Consider the following 27,685-nt stretch of genomic DNA (forward strand, 5'->3'; position numbering starts at 1 on the left):
ATATATTTAATTTTCAGAGCTTGTTTTTAATCCGAATATAACATATTTATATGTTTTTGGAATCAGCAAATGATGGAGAATAAGATAAACGTAAATTTGGATCGTTTTATAAATTTTTATTTTTTTTTACAATTTTCCGATTTTTAATGACCAAAGTCATTAAAGACTCCCATTGAGCTCAACCCATAGGTTTAAGGCTTTTTCAGCTGTTGCAGCGTATAAAAATTAGGTGTTCTACCAACTGGGGCTATTCAAATCTTTGTAGTTTGTCAGAAATCAATAATTGAAGATAGTTTCGAAATAAACCCATACCCTTCGCCGTGATATTTTTAGAACAGTCACGTGACAGTGTATAGCGAGGCGATTCTATGTTTAGAACATTTACCGGAAACGGATTTCCCCTACAAACAAAGATGGCTTCTCAAGATGTGAAAGATCGTCTTCGATCTATGCCTCCAAAAGTATGTTTGCCTCCTACACCACCTGCTGTGCCTGTTGCCAGAGTTGCAAGCACGGCTTCGGCCAAGAAAAAAAAGAAAAAGCTGAGGGAGAAATTGAAAGTTTGTTTGACCAGCCAATTCGAACGATGGGGGGCCCTCCGAGGACAGGTGTTTGCCAAGACACCTCATTTGTTGAAACCTCACAACAGATCAAAAGCAGACACGGAACTTTCTAGAATCCTCATGGACGCGTAAGTATCGTTTAAATTCAATTCAAATTCCTCCTTTGTTCTTGTCATTTGCTTGTTTTGTTTTCTCTTTGAGTACCATGTTTTCAAATAATAATTTACAGTGACAGTGTGACGAACATTCGTTTCAAAACCAAAGTGTTGTTTCCAGTCAATCAGTGCTTTCTTGACTACTGTACTTCTTTTTCTGTTTTAGGTACGAACGAACTCAAGAGGCCGCATTGACTGACCCTCAACCAGGATGTTCTACTTGGGATATTGAAAGCAGGTCAGTGTCAATTGATACATTGTGAAAGTCAGCTTCACACAGAGCTCTGATGTACATTTACCAATTTGCTCAGCTGGGTGTAGTGAATGTAGGAACCGAATTTATTTCAAAGTGCATGGATTTTGTTTTTGTTCTTATTCAACAGAGCTGTGCAGAGACCAGACTTTGCTAAACAGCCTCCGCAGAAAACTTCCACCCCAGGGCAGCTCCTGCAGCAAGCAAAAGTCAGCACCACCCCCGACCTCTCCTCTGTCCCTAGTTCGTCCAAGCCGTGGTAAATGTATTTTGTAAACTGATAATTATAGATGAACATTCGTTTCATTTTTTTTTTCAGTCAATTAGCGCTGTATTGACTTCTGACTTATTTTTATGTTTTACTTTTAGCTATCAACAGATTCAAGAGGCCGCATTGACTGACCCTCAACCAGGATGTTCTACTTGGGATATTGAAAGCAGGTCAGTGTCAATTGATACATTGTGAAAGTCAGCTTTACACAGAGCTCTGATACATTTACCAATTTGCTCAGCTGGGTGTAGTGAATGTAGGAACCGAATTTATTTCAAAGTGCATGGATTTTGTTTTTGTTCTTATTCAACAGAGCTGTGCAGAGACCAGACTTTGCTAAACAGCCTCCGCAGAAAACTTCCACCCCAGGGCAGCTCCTGCAGCAAGCGAAAGTCAGCACCACCCCCGACCTCTCCTCTGTCCCTAGTTCGTCCAAGCCGTGGTAAATATATATATGTACTTTGTAAATTGATACTCATACTCATAGACCGTTTATTGACAGTAAATGGGGTTCACAAAAACTTAAAAAAGAAATGTTGGGAAGATTGGTTTCAGATTTTGTTCAGTTTGTCAGTTTGCTAGTTTCATGCATTTAAACACATTTTAATCAGGTGATGGTCAGAGTTGATTGTTTGACATTTTTCAGTACACCTTTATCAGGTGTGGAGCCATTCGAGGAGGAGCCAGAACTTGAGATTGAAAAGTGAGTGCATTTACTGAACATGGTGCAGTGTTGATTTTGGTTGGCTGGTTACACCGGTTGTATATTGTCTCCCTTGCACAAATAACTGTCTTGTTTAAATCAAAAACCGCTATCTATTTACAAAGTTCTAAATGCTAAACTTTAAATCGTCTCCACAAGTGCCAGTGGGTTCACATTATCGATTGATTCAAGGTGTGTTAAATAGTCAAATCATATTTATAAATAACTTTTTTTTTCAATTATAGGACTGATCAGCCTGCCAAAGAAGGGAAAGGGATGAGGTCAAAACGGTAAGCTTGTCATTGTTTGTTATCTGCATTTGAGTTGAGTTGGCAAACTGTCGGCCAGAGATCAACACCAGCCGGTTACCTCAGTTTACAATGACGGCAGTCATTAGTGTCTACTATTGTTGATTGTTGAGTTGGTTGCTGGTTTAGTTATACCAATTATTACTTCTTGTTTTTTCAAGATAATGAAATGTAATGTCAACAGAAACTGGATACTGTTGAGGGGTGTTTTGATTTACCCAGTACATCTAGTTCTTGTTTGCATGTTTTAATACATTATAATTACCATTTTTATGTTTACAGGCAGAACATTGACCGCTCCTTTGTCAACCCTCTCAAGTAAGTGTAGTATTATTAAAAAAGCTAATTTGTAAAGAACCATGTGAAAATAATAATGATGAAAAACAAGACACACACACAAACAATGAGAATATTCTGATAATAAAGGTCATTTGATGATTTTTTATGTTTTCGGAGATACATGTAGTAGTATTATAGATTGGCACTGCAGGCACATTTTTTCTTGTTTGTCAGTTGACAACTTACATTATTATTTTGAGTGATGCTAACTTTGTTTTCAATGTCTCTCTTGTGCAGCATCACTGTTGAATTCAGTGATTTAACCTGTGATGGTGATTTAGATGGTGATGACAGCGACTTTGATGTCGATGATATCGAGCTGGAATCTCAAGACGCCAGTTTTTTTCTCACCATGGATGTGTATGTTTTGCATTTCTTATTAATGTGTTGCTTTTGTAAGAATAAAACAAATTCTAATCTATTTCATTTGTATGTAATGTATACATGAATTTATACATTTATGTTGTAAAATGATTAAAATGGTTTCATTCTTCTAGGGAAGTCTAATCTACATCAGACTGTATTGCACACTGAATGTTATTATTATTTTTTATTTATTCCTATGTGTCAGGGATGAAAAGTATGCCAAGGAGGCAGACGAGGTGGCCTTTGAGGAGGTGGCGTACGGCCAGCAGGAGGACGAAGAGACAGGTGATGCTGACACTGCGGAGGAGGTGGAGTTAGGACCAGGCATCACCAGGATAGCCACAGCAGACCAGTGCCAGGACATTTGCAACAGCACACTGTGCCTAGCATTTGTCCACCAACTAAAGGCACTGGCTGCTGTGAGCATCAGGAAATGCTCCACTGCTGGGTGTGAGCATGTTCCTGCCGTGAAGGAGGGCTTCACAGGCTCAGCACTGTACCTCAGATGGGTGAGAACATTTTATTTTTTACTCACATGCGAAGCAAAAGTCAGTCTATGTACTCACCTGGTTCATCTGTCCGTCTGGCCGTTCATTCGTTAAAAACTAAAATGTTGAATTTATCTTGGACACTACTAAGTCTAACAGCACTAAATGTGGCATGATGGTTCAGATTTCAGAATGCACTTAGGCTTCATCAACTCATTATGTTTGTACATGTATATGTTCCTAGTAATCCTACTGACAGTGACACATTGAATTTTTATAAAGTCATTTGCATTTTTGTTTTTTTCAAATCTGATCTGTGAATTTCAGGAATGTGTGAAAGGCCATGTGAGCCACACATGGTGTGCCCAGCCCACCCTGCCCAACAAAATTCACTGTGGTGATTTTCTAGTCAGCACATGTATCCTCCTAAGTGGAAATAATTATGCCAAGCTGGCGTTGTGGGCGAAGGTGCTGAACCTGCCCTTTCCTGGTGCTACCTTCCACCAGGCTGTCCAGAAACATTATGTGGTGCAGGTAATTAAAAAACAGTTAAAAAATAATTTATAATGTGTGTGTATAAAATGGAAAGAAAATGGAATTTGGATATTGATAGTTGTGTTGTTTATGTTTGCCTGCCAGTTTGTGTTAATATCTATGCATGTTTGTTTTTACCTGTTTAAATATTGTAAAGCGCTATGAGTAGATTGTCTAGAAACGCGCTATATAAATGTCCATTATTATTATTATTATTATTATTGATCTCTATCTTTATCTCTAGCAAACTCAAAGCGCGGCAAAGGTTGCACTATACAGGCGCCCTACTCACGGCCCAACGGGGATTTGAACCCGGGTTGCTGTATCCCTGGGGAATCGTGTTCACCACAGAACCAACCGGCCACCCTAGTTACAAATGATGTTTAGAAACTAAAAGCAACCCATTCTCGTTATGTATTCAGATGTTTTGTAACAAGTATGGCATTTTTTGTTGTTGTCTAGAACAGTTGACATAGTCTAGTCTGTGAGGCAAAATTCTTGCTTTGTGTGTCCCTCAGTGACTGTCCCAACTCACAAGAATATAGATATATAACTTTGTTTTCCATTTATCATAAAGGCTGTGAAGGACACATGGAAGGACCACCAACGAGCCATCTTCGACTCATTGGCAGAGCAAAATTTGGTTGTTCTGGGTGAGTGTTTGTTGTTCTTTTGTGATTTATGTTTGACCCCTTTGTCACTGTTGTGCCATTTCAGAAATATAATGTATCCAATGCTGTAGACTTAACCCAACCCCACCCCCCACCCCCCCAACCCCACAATAATATTGAAATGAATGTCTAAAATCAACTTTATATTTTCTATTTTATTTCTCAAAAGCAAAACATGATGTGATGCAGGACATAATATTCAATTTTGGACATTGTATCAAGGCGTGCTTGCTTTTGAGAAATAGACTGAAAGAAAAAGTTACATTTTCATGTAACCCACTGAAATTGACTTCCTGTTGTCAAGTGACGGCAGAGCACTTTTTATTGAACATTTATTTTGTTATGTCATTCCATTTTTGTGTGTGTGTGTGTGCAGGAGATGGACGCAATGATTCACCAGGTCAGTACGATTATTGCAGACCTGCATTATTCAATGACCCAATATATACCATGTCCCCAATTTTACATAGTCATTGGAATATTAGAATGTGCTATTTACCATCATGTAGAATGATATAGTCTAGGCGCTTGAGTAATTGGCTTGCCTGTGTTCTCGTAACCATGTTAACAAACAACTGAGCTTAGAAAAGCCTTGCAATTTTGATGTCCGGTCAGAGAATATTGTTTGCAGGTTTCATCATAAATGGTTACTTTTTAATGGTGCATTGAATTTTCAAATAGGTCATTGCGCACAGTACTGCAGCTACACTCTTATGGAGGCTGAGACCACAAAGATTCTCTCTGTCCAGTGTGTGGACAAACGGGAAACACAGCGAAAATCCACGAACATGGAAAGGGTTGGATTTAAGAGGGCACTGGATGAGGTAGTGCTTGAAGGTGAACGGGTGGACACCACTGTTGATGAGGTCGTCACTGATGCCCATGTGGGAATAGCTGCAGATATGAGTATGTTCTGTTTCCTCTTTTCCCCCCTTTGTGTGTGTGTGTGTGATTAACAGTCAATTATATGTTAGCGGTAATTTATTATGCAACATTTATTATCTATACATACATCAGTCCCATCTGGATGGACAGTGCAGTGAGTTAGAATGCTTAATTTCAAGATAATATACCTCTTGCCCACTTTGGGGATACAGTTTAGAGTGTGTCACCATTATTGTCTCTTTAGCAGCTGTTGTTCATTGTATTATGTGTGCATTGCTAAGCCCTTTTCATTTAATTTGGGCTGGTCATTTTAGCAAACATTTTAAAAATGTATGCACCAAATATTTGATATTGCAAATGAATATATTTTGTTCTTTGTTTTGTCAAAAAGAGGCGATCGGAAAAAAACATTCCCTTGATGTGTGGCATGTTGCCAAAAATATTGGCAAGAAGCTAGCCAAGGTACGTATGTTGTAATTGTGTTATAGTTTGATACAATTTTGAAATATTGTGAATGCTTTATTGGTTTTCTCATGTTTTCTTTGGTTTGTTTGTGTGTGTATCTTTACATTTTACATTTGCATTTTCTTCTTAGATTGCTGCAGGCAGTAAAGGTCGCAAGCTGCAAAAGTGGATCCCTTCGATAGTGAACCACTTTTGGTTCTGCTGCCAGAAGGCTGACACCAAGACAAAGTTCATGGTAACCTGTTTGGTCATTGTCTTGTTTGGTTATTTGTACGGTTTCATTTACAAATAATAATAGCACGTCAATCACAATTATGCACTAATTTCAATAGTTTGAAAAAAATCAGGCATGTATAGTTTTCTGAATGTGTCTGTTCCATTCCAGGGTATGTGGCGAGGAGTTTTGCAACATGTTTGCAACATACATTCTTGGGATGCTGGTGCCTGGTGCTGCGACCATGAAGACCTGGGCGGGGAAAGGGAGGATGGGAGGGCCTGGCTTGATCCTCAGGAAGACCGTGCCCTAGTGAAACAGCTCGCCTCTGTGGTCTTAGACCAGACTCTGATCCAGAAAGCAGAGTTGGTCATCACAAACAGGTTAGAAGATTATTATTACTCACTATTGAGGGAGAAATCAGGGAACTGTTTACAGTGTGCATGAAAGGAGATTATGTGGGTGCAACAAGTATGAACTTGTTTGTGTGGTTTTGTAATTACTAATACTCGATGTAAAAATCAGGAGTTGTAGTGCTCATACTGATGTGTGCTGGCCAACATTATACAGTGGAACTCTGTTATAGTGAATATAAGAATTTCGCTGTAACAGGGTTGATTTATATCATACAGTGAGGTAAATAAACAAGAAAACCTATCGCTACAGTATCAGCAGAACATCACTGTAAAATATTTAATGATAAGCGTGTTCACTTCTACCATTATATATAATACTTTCTTTTTACATACAGGAGCACATGCCCCCTGGAGGTGTTTCACCAACATTTGTTGATGTATGCGGGCAAAAGGTTTGCGTACACACCTCCGGTTTATGAAGCCAGGATTCTGTTGGCAGCCATGGACCACAACACTCATGCTGGTCGACCCTTGGCGACTTCAAAGGATGGCAGAAAGAAGTAAGTACATGTATTGAAACACACTCAATGCAATGTTTTTGTTGTTTGTTTTTTTCACAGGCCAAACATGTAAATTCAGGCTTCAAGTTCTAGATGTATGATCATGTCCTTGGCATGTTTAGTTATATTATGACATTCAAGGCCATTACAAGGGTTAGTGTCAAGCATTTTAGTCATAATTGTTCTTGTTCTATGTTGATAGGTATCACAGATGCTTCAATAAGAAAACCGGCCGCTGGTCGGTATTCCCTGTGAAGGTCCCAAAGACCTACCACCACATTCCAGCCCTGAAGCTGCGAATCATGGAGATGAGACTACAAGACCCGTTGCCACTGCACAGGAAAAAACCTCTGGCACAAGAGGACCCAAGGAGACTGTCAACACACCTGGCAGCAACCTCCCCACCTCCAACTAGTGAACTTGTTGCACAGAAAAAATCTCGTTTTACCTGAATGACGGTAGCAGTTGAGCTGGTAGTAGCCCAAAAGGAGGCAGAACATAAGGAAAGAGTGTCAAGTGGGATAATTATTACCTCCCTTTTTGTCTGCGGTTCTGTTACAGTTGTTTTTGACATGTGGAGAGGTACAACAATATGACACCAGTGGACTTTTGAAAGGCCCTTTTCAAGACAGCAATGTTTGTATGTGTGGGTAACCAGTAAAAATGCATAGACCCGCATAGTTCTATGGCATGGCTGTGTTTAGTTTTTTAATTTAATCTGCTGCCTTATCATGGACCCTAAATTGCGCTATTTCACCAATATAGATGGGAGGCTCTTGTATACATTGGCGAATAATGATTTTAATAATAACTTTGAAAAATAGTAATAACTTTGTGATTATACATTGGCAGACTAAATTTGCAAGAAAAGCATTTATCAATAGTTTCCAAAGCTGTATCATTTTAGTTGAGACTGTGTTGTATGATTTTCACTTCAAATTGATATCAATTGCCTTAGACTACATTTTGCTTCACAGGCTAGATTCAGGCGGCATAGAATGGCTGCAGGCACAAGAAACTCACATTGCAACACATATTATAATTGAGCATGTTGGAATGTTCGGCTGAAAATGTACCTCCCATTATAATTAAAGGAATGTCAGCGACAACCCACCTCTCAATGCAGGGACTGAGGGAGTGGTTGTGACATGGTGATCATGTTTTTTTTTTCTTTTCTTGTTTAGTTGAAAATATTGCTTGTGTACAATAATTGTTTATTCATGATACTAATGTGTGTGCGAGAGAGACTGAGGGTTTGTACAACATGTGTTAGTATATTCTTATTATGTGTGGCTGCAAGCGTGACTTAGCATATCTGTTTAGTTGGCTTTTGTACATGTTTACCTGGAAACAATATGAGAATAATGGTGGTAACGATACTTGATATTTGTCTGTCTGTTCATTTGTTTTTATGAGTGCGTTGTGGTGTGGTAATTGTGCAACAGTATGTCTGCTGAAAGAAAAGAAAAAAACAAAAAACAAAGACAGAAACTGTTTGTTGTCTGCAGATAAAGGGATGTACACCACTTTGAAAATGACTAAAGACTATTGTGTGTTTGTTGTGTGATATAAATTTAAAAACAATAACATCATGTTTCTTTTTCTGAACCCATTACAAAAAGTGGAAGTGATTCAGATTCTGTATTCAGAATTACACAATTTCAAAATCTGACAGCATAATTTACATGATATGACATTGTGTCACTGCTGGCACATGAACTTGTTTTGTTGTTGGTCAAATATACATTTATTAAAATTAACTTGTGGAGTCATACTAGTACATACAAAGTAAATGAACACAAACTTGTACAAAACAAACAGCTCAGCTGAAGAAACCATTTTAACATAATTTTCTAGTCAACCAAAATAACATTCTCATTTTCAAGACAAAATGTTTCTGTAATATTTTTCTTGCACTCAAAAAGTAATGTGTGCAAAAACCCATGGAAACAATCAAACAGCTGTTACAACCATACAGAGAGGCAATTAAAAATTTGAAAACTAAAAGTCAAACATGTCCAAGTCCTCAGGACATTTTGGTGCTTGAGGAAGAGACAGACGAAAAATATCCCTCCATGTTGTGTGTCGGTATTCAAGAGCAATTACCCCATCTACTGCAAGCGCGCTGGAATGTATCCTGTATAAACATTGTTGGGACTGGGGTAAGTATCCCGAATGGCCCACACACAACATGAAGGGATAGCCCTCCTGTTACCAGCCCCCAAACGACCATGCTGCCAGAAAACAAACTGGCGATAGGCAGCATGGCGATTGGAGGCGGCTTCGCCTCCCTCTTCCGCAAACACCAAAATGTCCACCCGCTGCCTCCTGCTCAGGTGTAGCACGAACGGATGTAAAATGATGTTCATCTCCTGCAAAAGAAAAAAGAAATAATAATTGTAATCATCAAAGTAACAACACATCACATTGACCCGGGTTCGAATCCCTGTTGGGCCTTGAGTGGGGCGCCTGGTAAAGTGCGACCTTTGCCGCGCTTTTAGTTTCCTACACAGCAAAGATAAAGCGCGTTGTAAATATCCAAATTTCATTTTTTTTCAAATACAAAAATAAGAAATACAAAAATAAATAAATAATAATAATTGGACTCCAAGGACTACATACCAATGTGAACTTCAAGGGAAGAGGAAAGTCGTTCACTAAAAGAAATTTGCTATTACAGTTTAGATTTTTGTCTAACAGAGAGAACCCAAGGGGGAAAAAAACCCTCTTCATTATAAGTGGAAAATCACAATAATAGAGTCCACTATAGTATGAGTACTAGCAGGTTCCACTGTATATCATTACATACAACTATATTACCCTGCACAAGTACACAATCTGACCATGACTGTGTTTATCTTTTTTTTCATGTAAATATTTTTTTAATAAATACTTTTTTATATAAAAAATGGGCATACGTACAGGCATTCTTGATATGCACTGAGTGCGGCGCTGGCAGCAGATCCGTTCTGCAGGTGTGGGCATGTGCCGACAATGTCGGCACACACACCAGTCCGGCCAGGCTGCATGGTCTGGTGATGGTGCAGGTGTTGGCACAGACGACTGATCGGCTGTTTTCAACAGAAAGCATTTTTATTTCTTAATTTATGATACATATTTTATGATTACCAATGTCAAAGTAAAAAAAATCAATAATGCACCATGGATGTAAATATATTTTTTTTGTTTTGTTTTTTGTATACAACAACAACAAAACCATTGAAAAAATACTTTCAGCAGAATGCAGAAACAAAATACTACATAGAGAGCTCACACAAAATACCACAATAATGACAAGAGCAAACTTATATCAGAACACCATAAAGCAGAAGTTACTTACCAAGCATGTCAAAAACAAGACCTGGTTGTGCAACAGCCAGGTCGAGGGCCAGTTGTCGCAGTTGTGCAATATCCAGCTGTTGGATCTGAGTCTGTAATAATGTAAAGACAACAAACATGTTTTAAAATGAAACATGTGTGCTGTTATCATTATCTGTGTATACATGCGAAAGACTTTGCTATTCATATCTCCTCATAATAATGTCAAATTAATTAAAAACACACCTGCAAGTTATTCCTGTGCTGCTGCGCAGTGGGGATGCCGGCCACATCCCACCTCCCTCGACCACCTCTCCCCCTGCCACTTGAAGAGCCCCGCTGCTGTGCTGTCGCCCCTCGTCCTCCTCTCCTCCTTCCTCTCCCCCTGTCTCCTCCTCTTTCGTTACTTGTGGAACATGTCTGAAAACAGCATTAATAAAACATTTGTGTCTTCAACATGAAGAACTAATTTACATCTAATGGTAACTTCTCCAATTCTCTCATCTATGTGTGCCAAACTAGCACATTTTCTCCTCAAACTATAGCGAAACCTGTGGTATCCAACAACGAAGGGGCCCAGACAAAAAGAGTTGGATACCACAGGTAGTTGGATACCACAGGTCAGATTCAGACTAAGTAATACGTATTTGGGTAATTCCCCAGTTGTATATCACAGGGTATTTGGATAAGACCAGTATGGATACCACAGATTTCACTGTAATGTACACATGAAAACACACCTGATCTTGTTCTTGAGGCTGACCACCTCCTCTTCCCCCTCCCCTTCCTCTCCTCCTCCCTCTCCCTCTGTGGGGTGCAGGCGAGTCTGTTTCATGATCACTCCGGCTTGTCTGAAATCAACAATAATAAAATAGTTGTATCTTCAGCATGTAGAACTAATTTTCATATAATTAATTGTAAGCTCTTCAGTCTCATCTATTAGAGCCAAAATAGCAAATGTTCTCAAACTAATGGACATGAAAACACACCTGATCTTGTTCTTGAGGCTGACCACCTCCTCTTCCCCCTCCCCTTCCTCTCCTCCTTCCTCTCCCTCTGTGGGGTGCAGGCGAGTCTGTTTCATGATCACTCCGGCTTGTCTGAAATCAACAATAATAAAATAGTTGTATCTTCAGCATGTAGAACTAATTTTCATATAATTAATTGTAAGCTCTTCAGTCTCATCTATTAGAGCCAAAATAGCAAATGTTCTCAAAGTAATGGACATGAAAACACACCTGATCTTGTTCTTGAGGCTGACCACCTCCTCTTCCCCCTCCCCTTCCTCTCCTCCTTCCTCTCCCTCTGTGGGGTGCAGGTGAGTCTGTTTCATGATCACTCCGGCTTGTCTGAAATCAACAATAATAAATTAGTTGTATCTTCAGCATGTAGAAATACATCTGGTAAGCTCTCCACTCTTTTTGTCATCTGTGAGTGCCAAACCAGTTTTTACTAGCAAATTTTCTCATCAAACTAATGTATATGAGAACACACCTGGGGGTATGGGTGGGGTTATGAGAGAAATACTTAGGTTAGGACTGCTAGACAGTCAAAGTCTTCTTCTGTCACATTCTTTGCACATGATTCTAGAGGGAGCAAAGAGGGAAGGAGGGCATCATCCATCAAACAAGTGATGACCAAGGAATAATAGAAAATTAAAAACCAACCGAGTACTTTATGCTGTTTACATGTTCTGAGCAAAAGTCCACAAGTACATTGAATGATTGATGTAGTGCTACAGGGATTACGACAGATCTAGAAGCAACCCATCGAAAGCAAAAAGAAGCTAAGAGGCATACAGCCTATGCTCCAAAGTTCATGAAGGCTGTTACCCTTTATAATTATCAAGATCTACGAGTATGCTTACTCTTACCGTCAAACTCAGAAAATGCGAGTGGGGCGGTTTTTGCGGTAGTGACATGAATGACTCTCACTCTGTCACTCTCATGTCGACAGATTGCTTCCAGTTCTTCTTCTTCTTGATAATGTAGAACACTTTTGGATCCCAAATCTAAATAGACTTAAGTTAGGGGCGAAAAGTTATTGCACGGCCTTTGAAACTTACCGATGGCGACGACATAGTGATGTTGTACTTGTCAATTGATAGCGGCAGTAGTGGCGGAAGTAGGGAGTTCCCTTGACTTCCGGTGACGATTACGCCAAAGGCCTTGTTGAATAATGTTTAGGCCTACGAATTCTTTTTCTCGAAAATATCGTACCAACAATTTTTTTCTGTGTTCGAATACTGTAGCCAATCCTCCTTCTATCAACTTTAAAGGACGTTTATGAGATTATTTGTACAAGTGACCAAAATGAATTAATTATTGAGCTACAGCCACATGTGTTACTTTAATTAATTTTTAAGCCACCAAGCTGAAATGCAATACCGAACCCCGGGCTTCGTCGAAGATTACTTGACCAAAATTTGAACCAATTTGGTTGAAAAATGAGGGCGTGACAGTGCCGCCTCAACTTTCACGAAAAGCCGGATCTGACGTCATCAAAGACATTTACCAAAAAAATGAAAAAAAACGTTCGGGGATTTCATACTCAGGATCTCTCATGTCAAATTTCATAAAGATCGGTCCAGTAGTTTTGTCTGAATCGCTCTACACACACACACAGACACACACACAGACACACACACAGACACACGCACATACACCACGACCCTCGTTTCGATTCCCCCTCGATGTTAAAATATTTAGTCAAAACTTGACTAAATATAAAAAGAGAGGGGATCCAAGTGCCTTACAAGCGCCTTGACTTTAAAAAAAGCAGCAAAACATTAACCAAAACTATATATATATGTCTATTTTTATTTTAGAGATACTTCATTAAAATTTGTTACTGAGAATCAAGAGTGACAGTCAAAACAGGAAGGGAGATAAGCACTGGATGGTCTGCTAGATACTTTGTATCAGTAACAGAGTTCAGTGCTCTCCCTTTTGAGGATCTGTTCAGTCAGTTTCAAAAGCACAAAAATTATCTCTCTCTCTCTCTCTCTCTCTCTCTCTCACGTACACATACAATGATCGATACACGCAGCGCAGACACACACTGAAGGGATACATACACATAACTCACACAGTGAAACAGGGATGCTAAACTCCTGCTAAAAGACCCTTCACATGACGCTTCAAGTCACAGAGGATTCGGAATGCAGAATCACACTGCGAACATTGATACGGCTTTTCTCCTCTGTGCACGAGAATGTGTCTTGGCATGTTGTCTTTGCGCTGGGTTATTCCGCAGTACTCACACTGCACCCAGTTCCTGTGTGATTGCCGGGGGTGTTTGACAAGCGCCTCTTTGCTGGCAGCTTTGAACCCACACCTTATACATATGAACAGCTTGTCTTCTTCGTGCAGCTTTTTGTGAAGTAGAAACCTAGCTGCACTTTTGAAGACATCCTGACAAAGTTCGCAGGAAAACTCCAAAGGTTTGTTCAGCTTTGAGTGCCTCTCATGCTTGTGACGTCTAAGATGCAATCTACTTTTAAAACCTTCTCCACATATGATACAGATATAGGGCCTGCCATGAAAGTGAGTGGAGATGTGCTTCTTGAAATCTCTTTTTCGATTAAACGTTTCTTGGCAGTGGGCACATTCAAATCTGGAGCAAACTTGACGCTGTCCATTTTTGGGTTTCGTCAGCGCACCTATGTACTTTCCTGAGACAATCTTTGATCTTGAGCATTCTTTGGTGTTCAACGCTTGCTGTTCATCTGTGATTTCTTCTCTCTTTGATGAGAACAAATACATGTACAGATCTTCTGCAAGTGGTTTTTGCGTTTCACCAACAGTAGCCCCTAAAACCAGGTCCTTTTCTCTGCAAAAACTAAAGCCTTCTTTCACAGAATATGGACACTTCTTCCGGGATCTGGTATTATACCGTAATTTCTTTGAGGAAATATCAGCTTTTTCTCCCAACCGTTTCTTAGTTCTACTGACTGAGGCTACATTTATTTTCAACTTCTCTGCTTTCCTCATTTGAATTCTTGTCTTACTTGTTTGTGATTCATCAAATGTCCCTTCCATTGCGGAGCTTTTCTCTTCTTCAGTTGACTCCTTCTTATAAAGAAGCACATAACTATCTTGATCTTGGTCCAGATGATAATTGTTTATTTCAACAGACGGCTGACTTTGCTGCAGATGATACGACCCTTGTGGTGAGGATTCCCCAGAAGAATGACAGGGCGCAGTTTGTTGCAGATATTCAGAGTCAGATGTTGCAGGAGAGTGTTGCACTGAAGGCTGAGGAGCTTGTGCAGGTGGAGCAAGCTGGGGGGATGGATTTTGTGCAGGCCGGTGTGTTATGGAGTGGTATAGCCCTTATTGCGCCAGATGTTATGGTCCTTTATTGGCCAGTTTCTAGACACTCATAAATGCCTCTACACCACTCTATAAATTTAGTATTTGTTTACAGGCTTGAATGTAATCTGAATAGTTGTCCGCTACAGTAGCTTACAAGGCACAAGCGCGCACGCACTCACACACGCAAAAACCTGGTGTTAAATGGATCTTGACACTGCCAAGACTAATTATTATTAGTTTACAAAGCTTTTTACATCACAAAATCATTTTCGGGCTTCGACCAGTACTCTAGGCCGACAACACCGCAAGAAACTCTACAGTCCAAGACGCAGACACCTTTTGGCTCAAACAAAGCAGCTTAACAGGTAAGACGAATAGGTATTCTACTGTACGTTACCCTACTGCCATCTTTCGGCTTTCAAGATGTTGGTATGGCTGTAAGTCCTTCAGACGACTGACAAGGATGCACCAGTCCTCACGACACCGCGACCATTGCTTGACGTAGTCCTTGATCCTTCCAGTTCGTCTCGGCGGCTAACTGTAGAACCCTGCCAGCTCTCCATGCCATGGTCATGTACACCAAGCTGCAGTTGACTGGTTCAGTTCAGCCTCCGTCGATGAAACCCTCCAGTTGGAACACTGTAAAGTTTATAGTCCATAAATCAACTTGTCTTTAGTTTCTTTCACTCGCACAATAAAAATACTCACTCGTCCAACATATTAAGCTGCATGAGCCAATATAATTATTTACACGTTAATTCCTGTTTTCTAAAGCCAAGAAAACGTTACGTAAAACCCTCACATGTTTAAGCAGTGTAGCACAATAGCTTAGGCCTACACAATAACGTTAAACACAGAACCAGTCACTCTTCTCACATACGACAACATGACATGAAAATATAACCGGTTTCAAACATACCTCAAAAGAGTGTAAAGCCAACATTTAGTACAGTCGCCGGCCTGGCATGAATATGAAAATGGAAGATATCACGTAAGCTGATAGGGAAAGTTCGTCAGTCTTCATCCTTCTTCAGTCAGATACCTAAAACAGGAGCCCGTCTGCTAAAGTGTTACGAAAAACATGAGTCGAGCTTGGCTCCTTGACGGCGACTGATTTTACAAAGTCGTTCTTGCTATGACATTGCCAGTGAGCTGTCGCCTGCATTACTTGCACGTGAAAAACCTTGTCAGTTACACAAAGGTTCAACTGCGGTCAACGCGACGGTATGCAGCCTATAGCCCTTTCCAATGTCTGACCATCGCTATAGTCTATTCTATTTACAACAATACACATTACCACAAATACGAGTAAACCGCTTCGTAACATCACCCCCTTTCCTCAAAAGAAAATGAATTGTTGAAAAAACGATGAAATTTTCTGAATCTCGATCAGAGATTATCCAAAAAGTCAAAAGAATTATATACAGGGGTCATGTTCAGAAGCTGTGTACAAAACAATATCATGAATGAAACTCGAGTAAGACCTTGCAAGAATATGCCAGTCAACACATCAAATCAAAAATCAAATCAAATCTGAAAATGTTACTGGACAAACAGGACAAACAAAACAATCATTCACACCCGTGTAAGCGCACGTGCCTTGAGATAGAAAACAATACTGCTAAAGGGTCAAACAAACAAACACTATTGGGCGCCATTTGTTATGGAGTGGTATAGCCCTTATTGCGCCAGATGTTATGGTCCTTTATTGGCCCGTTTCTAGACACTCATAAATGTCTCTACACCACTCTATAAGTTTAGTATTTGTTTACAGGCTTGAATGTAATCTGAATAGTTGTCCGCTACAGTAGCTTACAAGGCACAAGCGCGCACGCACTCACACACGCAAAAACCTGGTGTTAAATGGATCTTGACACTGCCAAGACTAATTATTATTAGTTTACAAAGCTTTTTACATCACAAAATCATTTCCGGGCTTCGACCAGTACCCTAGGCCGACAACACCGCAAGAAACTCTACAGTCCAAGACGCAGACACCTTTTGGCTCAAACAAAGCAGCTTAACAGGTAAGACGAATAGGTATTCTACTGTACGTTACCCTACTGCCATCTTTCGGCTTTCAAGATGTTGGTATGGCTGTAAGTCCTTCAGACGACTGACAAGGATGCACCAGTCCTCACGTCACCGCGACCATTGCTTGACGTAGTCCTTGATCCTTCCAGTTCGTCTCGGCGGCTAACTGTAGAACCCTGCCAGCTCTCCATGCCATGGTCATGTACACCAAGCTGCAGTTGACTGGTTCAGTTCAGCCTCCGTCGATGAAACCCTCCAGTTGGAACACTGTAAAGTTTATAGTCCATAAATCAACTTGTCTTTAGTTTCTTTCACTCGCACAATAAAAATACTCACTCGTCCAACATATTAAGCTGCATGAGCCAATATAATTATTTACACGTTAATTCCTGTTTTCTAAAGCCAAGAAAACGTTACGTAAAACCCTCACATGTTTAAGCAGTGTAGCACAATAGCTTAGGCCTACACAATAACGTTAAACACAGAACCAGTCACTCTTCTCACATACGACAACATGACATGAAAATATAACCGGTTTCAAACATACCTCAAAAGAGTGTAAAGCCAACATTTAGTACAGTCGCCGGCCTGGCATGAATATGAAAATGGAAGATATCACGTAAGCTGATAGGGAAAGTTCGTCAGTCTTCATCCTTCTTCAGTCAGATACCTAAAACAGGAGCCCGTCTGCTAAAGTGTTACGAAAAACATGAGTCGAGCTTGGCTCCTTGACGGCGACTGATTTTACAAAGTCGTTCTTGCTATGACATTGCCAGTGAGCTGTCGCCTGCATTACTTGCACGTGAAAAACCTTGTCAGTTACACAAAGGTTCAACTGCGGTCAACGCGACGGTATGCAGCCTATAGCCCTTTCCAATGTCTGACCATCGCTATAGTCTATTCTATTTACAACAATACACATTACCACAAATACGAGTAAACCGCTTCGTAACACGGTGACAGGAGGTGCAGAGGAAGGTGAGAGGGCGGTTACAGCGGCAGTGCATCTAGCGTCAGTCACTTCTCTGGTGTTGGACTTCACACTGAAATATCTGGGGTGGGAAAATAAACAGAATGAAAGTATAAAATAAAAATGTTTGATCAAAATTTGTATTCACTGATTTACAGACAAAGACCAAAACTATATCCATTCAGTCAATCAAGATAAAGGAGACAGAACTGAAACGAATAATGTGAAAAATAAAAAATAAATTGAGATTCCAATCTGAAATGACCTGTGTGTGTGCGTGCGTGTGTGTGTGTGTACATGTGTGTGTGTGTGTATGTGTGTGTGTGTGTGTGTGTGTGTGTGAGTGAGTACATGGATGCATGTGTGTCTGCATACATCAAAGTGCATCTCAATTCTTCTGTAAAATTCTGAAACTAAGTTCTGAAAGAACTTATGTCTTACTGCCTCGGTTAATGTTTGAATCAATGAGCAAACGAACAAATTAACAAATGTAGCAAGTGGAGATTTCACGGCCACGACCACTGTCTTCAAATCTTTCAGTCCCTGTCCCGGTTATTCCCCTTGAGGCGATCATGCGTGTATTTCTTTCATGATTTTACTGTGTTTAGGATGCTGTGTCTTGGTTGGTTAATCCTTAAATAATGCGCGCTCGCTTATCCCAGACAGCGTGGGTTTCGGTCGGTGTGTAGTGTGACGGCTGAAGCTTTAATATATTTGTAAACTTTACTGGACCGATTATTTTAACAGTAAATGAACTGTATTTTTACAGCTGATTTACCATCAGCGAGTTGACTTTCGGCTGACCAGAATTGTGTTGAACGGTCCCATTACTTCGTGTGTGCTTTTGTTCTGCATTGGGGAGTGAACTGTAAGAACATCTTGTTGCTATTATATTATTTGCCAGGCTTGATCCGTTCTGAAGAGTGCTTAATGTATGATCATTGATGCTGTGTGTAGAAGTTTCTCTGGGTTTGCCATTTTGGTTGTCGTAGCATCAGTTTCAATGTTTTGCCTGTAAGTGTAAGGCTTTCCTGCCAACATTGAGTGTACGTTTTGTTGCATGCACGTCACATGCTGTGTGAAGTCAGAGCTAGAGTAGTCCCCCTTAGCATCTTGTTGTTAAGTTATCGGTCCTTGTCATGCTTCGATACATGTAGACTCTGACTTGTGTCCTCAGCAAAATTAATATATATTGTCTTGGAGATTTTGTCAGTGTCTCCCCCCCCCCCTCTCTCTCTCTCCATCTCTCTCTCTTTTCCTAGTACTAATAGTTCAGTTTGACTTCTGAATATTTGTTATGAGTAGGATGCAGTGTTATGCATATAGTGCGTTTACATTTTATTACGTCATGTGCCTCCAGACACACAGATCCCTTAGACGGCCGAGGCTGTGGCCTCTAAGGTTCTCTTGTACCAAACCGCCTCCTGACTCTGCATCAGATTGCTTGCGCTGGCATCTGCTTACATAGACCCACATTAAGTCACCACCGTGTGGTAGACACACACGACATTTGGTAGCACTGACTGCCATCTTTACGGTAATGTGTTACTCCATACCCCCTGCCCTCCATGGAACTTCTTGACCCCAACCAATTGGGGGGGGGGGGGGGGGAGTTTGCCCAGTCGGTAGAGGCGCTGGCTTTAAAACCGGTTGTTACTATCAGCGTGGGTTCAACCCCCAAGTTCGGCGCGGGATGTGTGTCCCAGAGTCAACTTTGTGCAGACTCTCCTCGGTGTCCGAACACCCCCGTGTGCACGCATGCGCACGATAAAGATCCCAGGGTCACAGCGAAAGCCTCAGGCCTTGGAAACACGAATACATGCATGCAAATCTGATATCTGGCTGGTCCACCTTGTATCTCATTTAAAACCATAGTGTGTCGCTGCAGTGCGAATCGTAAAAGAAACCTGACAGACGCTCCATATGTGTGTGTGAGTGTGTGTGTGTGTGTGTGTGTGTGTGTGTGAGTGTGTGTGTGTCAGTGTGTGTGTGTGTGTGAGTGTGTGTTTGTGTCAATGCGTGAGTGACCTATCTCGCTGCCTTACTATCTTTGTGCAAGTGTTTGTGTGTCTCTTTCCCTGTCTCTGTCTTTCTGTCTCTCTGTATCTGTTTGCCTGTCAGTCTGTCTGTATGTCTGTCTGTCTGTCTCGCTCACTCTCTCTCTCTCTCTCAGTGTGTGTGTGTGTGTGGGGGGGGGGGATCGGGAGTGGGGTGAAAGTCAATGGGGACAGTGTGTGGGTGGAAGAGGGGGGCGACTTATTATCCAATACCCATCGTCAAATTAATCCGAAGGGAGGTAACACAAAACACCTGTTGAACGTCTCGGCAAGCCTCAGTCACGTTCTCAGTCGCAATCTCGGAAAATGCCAAATGGACGTCCCGCGCTGAAGAGCGTAATGAAGGGAGACAAGCCAATCAACACCGGTGAGTTACGGAAAGCACGTCTCTCTTGATGAGAAGAGAGAGAGAGAGAGAGAGAGAGAGAGAGAGAGAGAGAGAGAGAGAGAGAGAGAGAGAGAGAGAGAGCTGGCGGGAAGCGAATCATCTAAGACACAGTTTTATGACGAAATAAAATCATGCTTCTGATGAGAACACTCAGCAGGGGGAGGCGCGGACAACTGTTCCACATCTAAGCAAGCTGAACTCCGCACTTAAAGACCTGCCACAATGTTGCATCGATAACTTGCCAACAGCACGAGCCATCCTTCTCATTGTCGACTTCGGCTTGGAAAGAATTCAGGGATATGCAGAAGGTGATAATCGATCTATAAGTTGCAATCAAGTTGTGTTGGAGACCTTCAATCTTTGGATTTAATATGGTCTTGCTTGGCTTTTATAAAAGTGTGGGCGACTCCGGCGCCCAGATGCATTCAACTCCTGTTTGTTTGTTTGTTTGTTTGTTTGCATGTTTATACAATTCGTTCACCATTTTCATAATCAGCCTCTTCGGATAGACGAATATACAATCTCTTTGTTTAAGATATTGTTTTCATTTATTTTCACTAAACTGCAATGCAGGAGTGAATGTGATTTTATTATGTTAATTGTGCACTTGAATTAAGAGGTATATCAATAAAAATCGATCAGTTTGCATTTTGCATCAGTTCTTTGCAGAGATAAACCAGCCGACAACCAGACAGACAAGGAAGCAGTAAAAGATGTACACACCCACACACGCACTAACGCATGCATGCACGCGCGCTATAAGTTCTAACCGGCGGCCAGGTACGTGTGTAAGACTTTATATATATATATACGACTTGTGTCTGTCTGTGTATCTGTGTGTTTGTGTATTTGTGTATTCGCCATGCACGGCCAAAGTTCTCGATGGATCTGCTTCAAATTTGGTGGGCTTATTCAGAGAGACCCCGGACACAACCTCATCGATGAGATATTTCAACACGTGCTCTCAGCGCGCAGCGCTGAACCGATTTTGGTTCCACCTCAGCTATTTTGGTTCCACCTCAGCTACCCGGGCCCCCATACCGACACACCAAAGCCAAAGTTCTCGGTGGATCTTTTTCAAATTTGGACACCGTATTCAGCTACACCCCGGACACAATATCATCGATGAGATATTTCAACACGTGCTCTCAGCGCGCAGCGCTGAATCGATTTTGGTTTTTGTGTTCATTTCACCATTATAAGTAACTCTTCCTTATCTTCTCATATTCTCCAGGTTTTCAGCGTTTACCTCCCTTCCTTCGTAATGGTGCACTATAGTGTGAGTGGAGCGTCTTCGGATATTCCCGGCGTTCTGTTACTGTTACTATTTTTAGAAGGTCAACGCAGTATCCAGAACGTAAATTGGACCCGTAAATTATCCTCACTGTAAAAGTGCAAAGGTCGAATCAATTTATAGCCACGCGAAAAATACACTGTCATCTATCTCTCTATAGATACGGCTTCTCTGTGTTTGTGTGTGTGTGTGTGTGTGTGTGTGTCTCTATGTGAGCAACACCTGTCACAGCGAAAGCCTCAGGCCTTGGAAACACGAATACATGCATGCAAAAATATGAAGCTCGGGTGTCCGTTCGGCCAACAGCCAATAAAGTAACCATTTCAGCACTGACCCAAGACGACCCAACCCGGTCCCTAGCTCATTTCAGGTCTCCTCTAGCAGCCGGCAGCCAGCTGTCTACATCCCCCCCCCCCCCCCCCCCCCCCCCCCTCTGCATTTTTATTTTTTATTTTCATACAAAGCCGGGTTTTCCCGTGTAACATGCCCCTAATGGCTTTGCCGTGAGGGCGTAAAACTTACATTTTCTCTCATTACGTCATGTTATAGCTATTCTGATGGACATGTGGGGGAATTCGGGGACTGTGATTGGATGGTCTCACACATCCCTTTTCCGATCATCAAAGCATAACGCTACGGAAGTTGGCCATTTTTGCCAATATCCAAAAGCATATCGGCAGTAACAAAGACACGCATGGTTCCGGTTTCTTCCACGTGTATAAAGTACATGCATACCTCGCCAGGTTTGTTTCTGTGACTAGTCGACAGACGATGCCAATTGCTTTGTGTGTGTTTTTGTTATTGCTTACTGTACATGACATACATTTCGTGTAAAATCCAGTTCTTTACCAGGCAACATACCTTGCAAATTTCCAGAAGCTGCAATCTGAAGCGACCTATCTCTGATTCTAGCAGACGATCTCTCCAATGTTTAACACAAAATCAGCAAACTCTCCTGTCACATAGAAGATCCATTGTATAGTGCAATGTTGAAATGAAGTTACCGGTCTGAAACATTTCGTCGTTTCTTCTGAGAAAATCCTTGTTCTCTTATCATCTACAGATTTACCGCAGTCTTCACCACGCGAATTCCCAACTGAAGTCAGACTTTCGAACATATGATTCCTAGCATATTGACGTAATGCTAAACATCCGGTTATCTTGAGTTTTCTCCGTAATACATGTCCGTGGGTTTTTCAATGTTCGGTTATTTCCGTGGCTTCATGCGGAAAGGGAACCGTCGTCTGCAACCAACGACATGGACCATTCTGGTACTTGTTGCTGACAAAAACATGATTTTACCATAGAATTTAATGTCAGAATAGCTATATAAACGCTATTGTGTTTTCATCGTAGCAATAGGGTTTGATATTTAGACTCGAACAAGTATAATGCGACTTGTCTTCGACTCGTCGGCATTATACTTGTCTTGTAATAAATATATGGGGCCCTATTGCTACGCTTAAAACACAATAGCTGTTAATGTTGTTTTCTCTTCTTTTTCGTGTGTCAATAGACACTGCCTTCTGGTCTAATAAAGACATGTTATACTTATAGCAACCTCTGTCTTGGCATCTCGTCAGAATGCTTCATGGTCTGTCCACTCTAACCTCTCACACAAAAAACAAGCCACCTCTCAGGAAAAGACAGGTATGCTACTAACAGCTGCTGTCTTATACTCACAAGGTTGTTAGATCTTTGCAATATCATTGTAAGCCTGAAGATGTTCTGTTGATCCAATAGCTCGCCAGTCAGCTAAGAGTAAGATCTTCTTGTCATCAAGAACAATGCTATCCCTTGATTGCCTTGGCTCCATTGTAATCCTCCCAGTATTTCTTCACAGAAGGAACTGCAGGGCTGCCTGGGCATACCTGCATGAATACACATTTAATGATTTTTTATATCATTTTTATAATATTTTTAGGTTGATGAAGTGACTGAAAGAATACAAAAAAAAGTTTTTTTAAAGTTGAAAATATAATGGTACCTTCTTTGTTATGAAAGTTAATGTTGTTTTCTCTTCTTTTGGGCTGGCTCTTTTGAGCCAGGCCTCAATGATGGTCCTGACTGAACTGCTCAAACACTCCGTAGACTCCTTCGCAGCGGTGTGTTGCGTGCCGCACGGGTGTTTGCACCCCGCACGCTGGAGCTATAAGTTGAGTGGGGTTTGTGTCTCGATAAAACAGCTTCTTCTATAAACATTTCGTAACTTTGCACATTAAGATATGTCTTGTTAGATCTGTTAGTGTTTCTTCTACACGCCGATGTACTTTTTGGGTGCATATTTTGTATATTATAGCCGTGATTCTGTAAAATATCACGCCTGTAACTGCACAGAAGCAAATTTCGTAGCATTCGCAACAAATTACTGGTGTAAACTTTAATGTGAAGAACTGCCATCAGTTCCACAAAAACCTGAACCTTTCTGCAGTACTGAGGCCGAGTTTCAAGCTTCTAGGACCTTGCAGACAGCGAAAAGCATTCGGAGAATGAGAATTATCCTACAACTTCTGTGTTTGCCCCCCGAAGCTGCCGTGTTTCTCCCCCGCAGCTGCCGTGTTTGCCCCCCGTTTGTGTTTGACCACCGACCCTGCACACTCATGTTTATGTCCTCTAATTGGCTTGGAGCTATTTTGCAGGAACCATGGAGAGTTACTATGGGGCAGTATCTCTACCTACTGAACCAAAAAACAGAAACCGATGATCTTTTCTTCTTCTTCTTCTTCTTCTTCTTAGCTTGGTATTCTTCTTCTTAGCTTGGTCTTCTTCTTCGCCGGGTAGCGCAGTCGGTAGCACGTTGAACTTGTAACCTAAAGGTCTCGGGTTCGATACCCCGGTCGGGCGACCCCATAATTATGAATGAATGAATGAAAATTTATACTGCGCATTAAGGCGATTGTAAAGTCATGAAAGCTAGTGATGTGCATAAAAGGTCGCGCTACTGGGATGCATCGGTAAAATTTCAAAACAAGCAGCCGTTTTCAGTTGTTATGTACCTGCGTAACGCACTGTGTTCTTTGACTGTTAAAGTTAAAATAACGGGTAAGTGCGATATTTGTTCAATCTCTAGCTCATGCCTCTCAGATCGTCATTCAGTTTTTAATAAAAATGAACAGTTTGAAGGCGATTGGTGCTCAAATTTTGGAGAAATTCACGTTTGATTTTTAGATCTAGATCTAAATCTTTCCACACTTTAGCATCGCCTTAATATTGTAACTCGACGTCGGCGGTGAGAGGGTAACAGGTATTGTTTTTATATCAAAGCTCACTTTTACTTGCTTTGAATGCTTCGCCACAGTTTTCAGACAATCATTGATGATGCCAGGCTTGATCTCTGTCTTGATGACTGCAGACGTTTCCAGGAACTTTGAAGCTGGGACAGCGAAGTTAATTTTCGCATCAACAGGCTCCAGCCTGTTATCCACGGACGACCCGGACCCATCAAGTAGATTGCCCTCATGTTTTGGACCGCCCATGAATCTCAGGAATTTCCCGTGGAACAGTTTGTAGCCGGTACGCCAAAAAAGTTTGGTGTCATTACCATATCTCATTGCCCTAACTGTGCGACACGAAAAAAACCTAACTACATCCAAAAACAGTTTAAATGCGATATTATCTTGAGGAAAGTCGCCTGAAGCGACCAGTTCGTGGAAAAGAATATATGTATCCAACTGTCCACTTCTTTTTAGTTGGGTAATTACGTCTGGGTAGTTTCTGAACCTGTTGTTGTGCATTTGCTTCTGTAGGATCTTCCTCAATTGAAGAATCGTCATTTGAAATGAGAACAATATTGTGCGAATCCTTTGCAACTATTCTTTGTCCGCCTTTCAGAACATCTGCCGGAATGACTTTATTATCGTGCCCTGCATACGTTAGTTTCCCAGTGTTACTGTTGACGGTCAAAATTCTAATTTTGAGCTGCTCATCGGGGTGTTCATTGACGTTATGGGCGATAACTTAATGGAAGATGGCAAAAGTTGTTCCACACTGGTAGCATTTATAATCCATACGTGCTGAAACACACAAATATTATAAAATGTGTTTATAAAAACAATACCTGTTAACCTCTAACCGCCGACGTCGAGTTGCAATATTAAGGCGATGCTAAAGTGTGGAAAGATTTAGATCTAGATCTAAAAATCAAACGTGAATTTCTCCAAAATTTGAGCACCAATCGCCTTCAAACTGTTCATTTTTATTAAAAACTGAATGACGATCTGAGAGGCATGAGCTAGAGATTGAACAAATATCGCACTTACCCGTTATTTTAACTTTAACAGTCAAAGAACACAGTGCGTTACGCAGGTACATAACAACTGAAAACGGCTGCTTGTTTTGAAATTTTACCGATGCATCCCAGTAGCGCGACCTTTTATGCACATCACTAGCTTTCATCACTTTACAATCGCCTTAATGCGCAGTATAAATTTTCATTCGTTCATTCATATGGGGTCGCCCGACCGGGGTATCGAACCCGAGACCTTTAGGTTACAAGTCCAACGTGCTACCGACTGCGCTACCCGGCGAAGAAGAAGACCAAGCTAAGAAGAAGAAGAAGAAGAAGAAAAGATCATCGGTTTCTGTTTTTTGGTTCAGTAGGTAGAGATACTGCCCCATAGTAACTCTCCATGGTTCCTGCAAAATAGCTCCAAGCCAATTAGAGGACATAAACATGAGTGTGCAGGGTCGGTGGTCAAACACAAACGGGGGGCAAACACAGCAGCTGCGGGGGAGAAACACGGCAGCTTCGGGGGGCAAACACAGAAGTTGTAGGATAATTCTCATTCTCCGAATGCTTTTCGCTGTCTGCAAGGTCCTAGAAGTTTGAAACTCGGCCTCAGTACTGCAGAAAGGTTCAGGTTTTTGTGGAACCGATGGCAGTTCTTCACATTAAAGTTTACACCAGTAATTTGTTGCGAATGCTACGAAATTTGCTTCTGTGCAGTTACAGGCGTGATATTTTACAGAATCACGGCTATAATATACAAAATATGCACCCAAAAAGTACATTGGCGTGTAGAAGAAACACTAACAGATCTAACGAGACATATCTTAATGTGTAAAGTTACGAAATGTTTTTTGAAGAAGCTGTTTTATCGAGACACAAACCCCACTCAACTTACCGCTCCAGCGTGCGGGGTGCAAACACCCGTGCGGCACGCAACACACCGCTGCGAAGGAGTCTACGGAGTGTCAAAGCAGTGAAGGCCTGGGGCCAGGGGCCCGAGGGGGGGAGTCTGCGCTCACAGCCTCAAATGAACTCTGTCTCCATTAACAGTTAGCCATTGCGGTGACGGCTGACGGCTAGCACGCCACAACAGGTAGACTTACCAATCTCCACTTGTAGCGTAGTAAGGTTCAACTACAAGTCCTGTCTTGGTCAATTCTCCTCGATTGTGACAGGTGTGATCCGCGGTGGACCGGCGGGTGTGAGTTTTCTCCCCTGGCACCGTAGCAGACGACAGTCACTATACCATGAATAGTTTCATGTAGGGCCTAAGTGACTCTCAACAAATATATAGATAATTTCAATATATAGATTTTTCAATGAACACCTAATTAACGATGCAAAGGGGTTTACCACACTATAATACACAAACCTGCAAACACTTGACTCAGACTCAGAGCGACGTGTTTTCAAACAGCGTTGTCTTCATTTGGTTTGTAAACATGGAATTGTCTTCAAACGGTGTGTCTTACGATGTGTTTCCTGTTCGGCTATGAGCTATTTGAGAATTCGACTGGAAGCGTGCAGGTAAACACCCATTAGCTGATTTTCAAAGACGAAGGAATTTTGCCAAGTTTATCATCTCCATTTTTTAATAGTGAATTTTTTGCGGCCTGTGGTTATATATTTCCATAGAATAGTTATATAGAATGCTTTGATCGCTGCTGCAAGAGACGTTTAGCTGTTGCGTGTGTGTGTTTGTGACTGACCGTGAGTCTACTGGTACTAGTCTACTACTGCATTGACTTTTGTAGCATTACAGTTCTGTGAGCCATTTGTAGAATTTGTGACTGTAACAGTAAGGCACTTGTAGTTGTATGCATAGCACAAAGAAATAAGTAACCAATTAGCAGAATTGTTTTTTTTTAGATAATCGCCGTGTTCTGCAATTAAGCTAATTGTTGGTGCAGTCTAAATGTCTGGTCAATTGCAATGTAATTAATTGTGAT

At 41.2% G+C, this 27,685-nt stretch overlaps 2 protein-coding genes and 1 long non-coding RNA gene across 3 annotated transcripts; 1 reads left to right on the plus strand and 2 right to left on the minus strand.

The window, feature by feature from the left end:
• The first annotated feature begins 177 nt into the window (after positions 1–177).
• LOC138975841 (uncharacterized) lies at positions 178–8,515 on the plus strand. The gene is made up of 19 exons (XM_070348602.1): positions 178–691; positions 885–956; positions 1,102–1,230; positions 1,341–1,412; positions 1,556–1,684; positions 1,889–1,945; positions 2,191–2,235; positions 2,536–2,571; positions 2,830–2,952; positions 3,164–3,467; positions 3,774–3,980; positions 4,558–4,633; positions 5,028–5,051; positions 5,333–5,557; positions 5,928–5,998; positions 6,132–6,236; positions 6,387–6,598; positions 6,967–7,131; positions 7,334–8,515. Exons 1-19 carry the CDS (start codon positions 369–371, stop codon positions 7,581–7,583), a joined length of 2,625 nt encoding a protein of 874 aa, XP_070204703.1. The 5' UTR covers positions 178–368; the 3' UTR covers positions 7,584–8,515.
• A 210-nt stretch (positions 8,516–8,725) lies between these two features.
• LOC138975842 (uncharacterized) lies at positions 8,726–11,299 on the minus strand. Its single transcript, XM_070348604.1, has 5 exons — positions 11,190–11,299; positions 10,696–10,869; positions 10,472–10,562; positions 10,054–10,202; positions 8,726–9,503 (listed from the first exon to the last, which is right to left on the minus strand). The coding sequence occupies exons 1-5, from the start codon at positions 11,282–11,284 to the stop codon at positions 9,497–9,499; spliced, it is 516 nt and encodes a 171-aa protein (XP_070204705.1). The 5' UTR covers positions 11,285–11,299; the 3' UTR covers positions 8,726–9,496.
• A 6,454-nt stretch (positions 11,300–17,753) lies between these two features.
• On the minus strand, positions 17,754–26,980 carry LOC138975843 (uncharacterized). Its single transcript, XR_011458782.1, has 3 exons — positions 26,840–26,980; positions 23,192–23,379; positions 17,754–17,851 (listed from the first exon to the last, which is right to left on the minus strand). It is a non-coding gene; the product is annotated as an uncharacterized lncRNA (long non-coding RNA).
• Between the last annotated feature and the right edge of the window lie 705 nt (positions 26,981–27,685).

This window comes from Littorina saxatilis, linkage group LG9 (assembly GCF_037325665.1).
Source record: "Littorina saxatilis isolate snail1 linkage group LG9, US_GU_Lsax_2.0, whole genome shotgun sequence".
In the NCBI taxonomy this organism is placed as follows: domain Eukaryota; kingdom Metazoa; phylum Mollusca; class Gastropoda; order Littorinimorpha; family Littorinidae; genus Littorina; species Littorina saxatilis.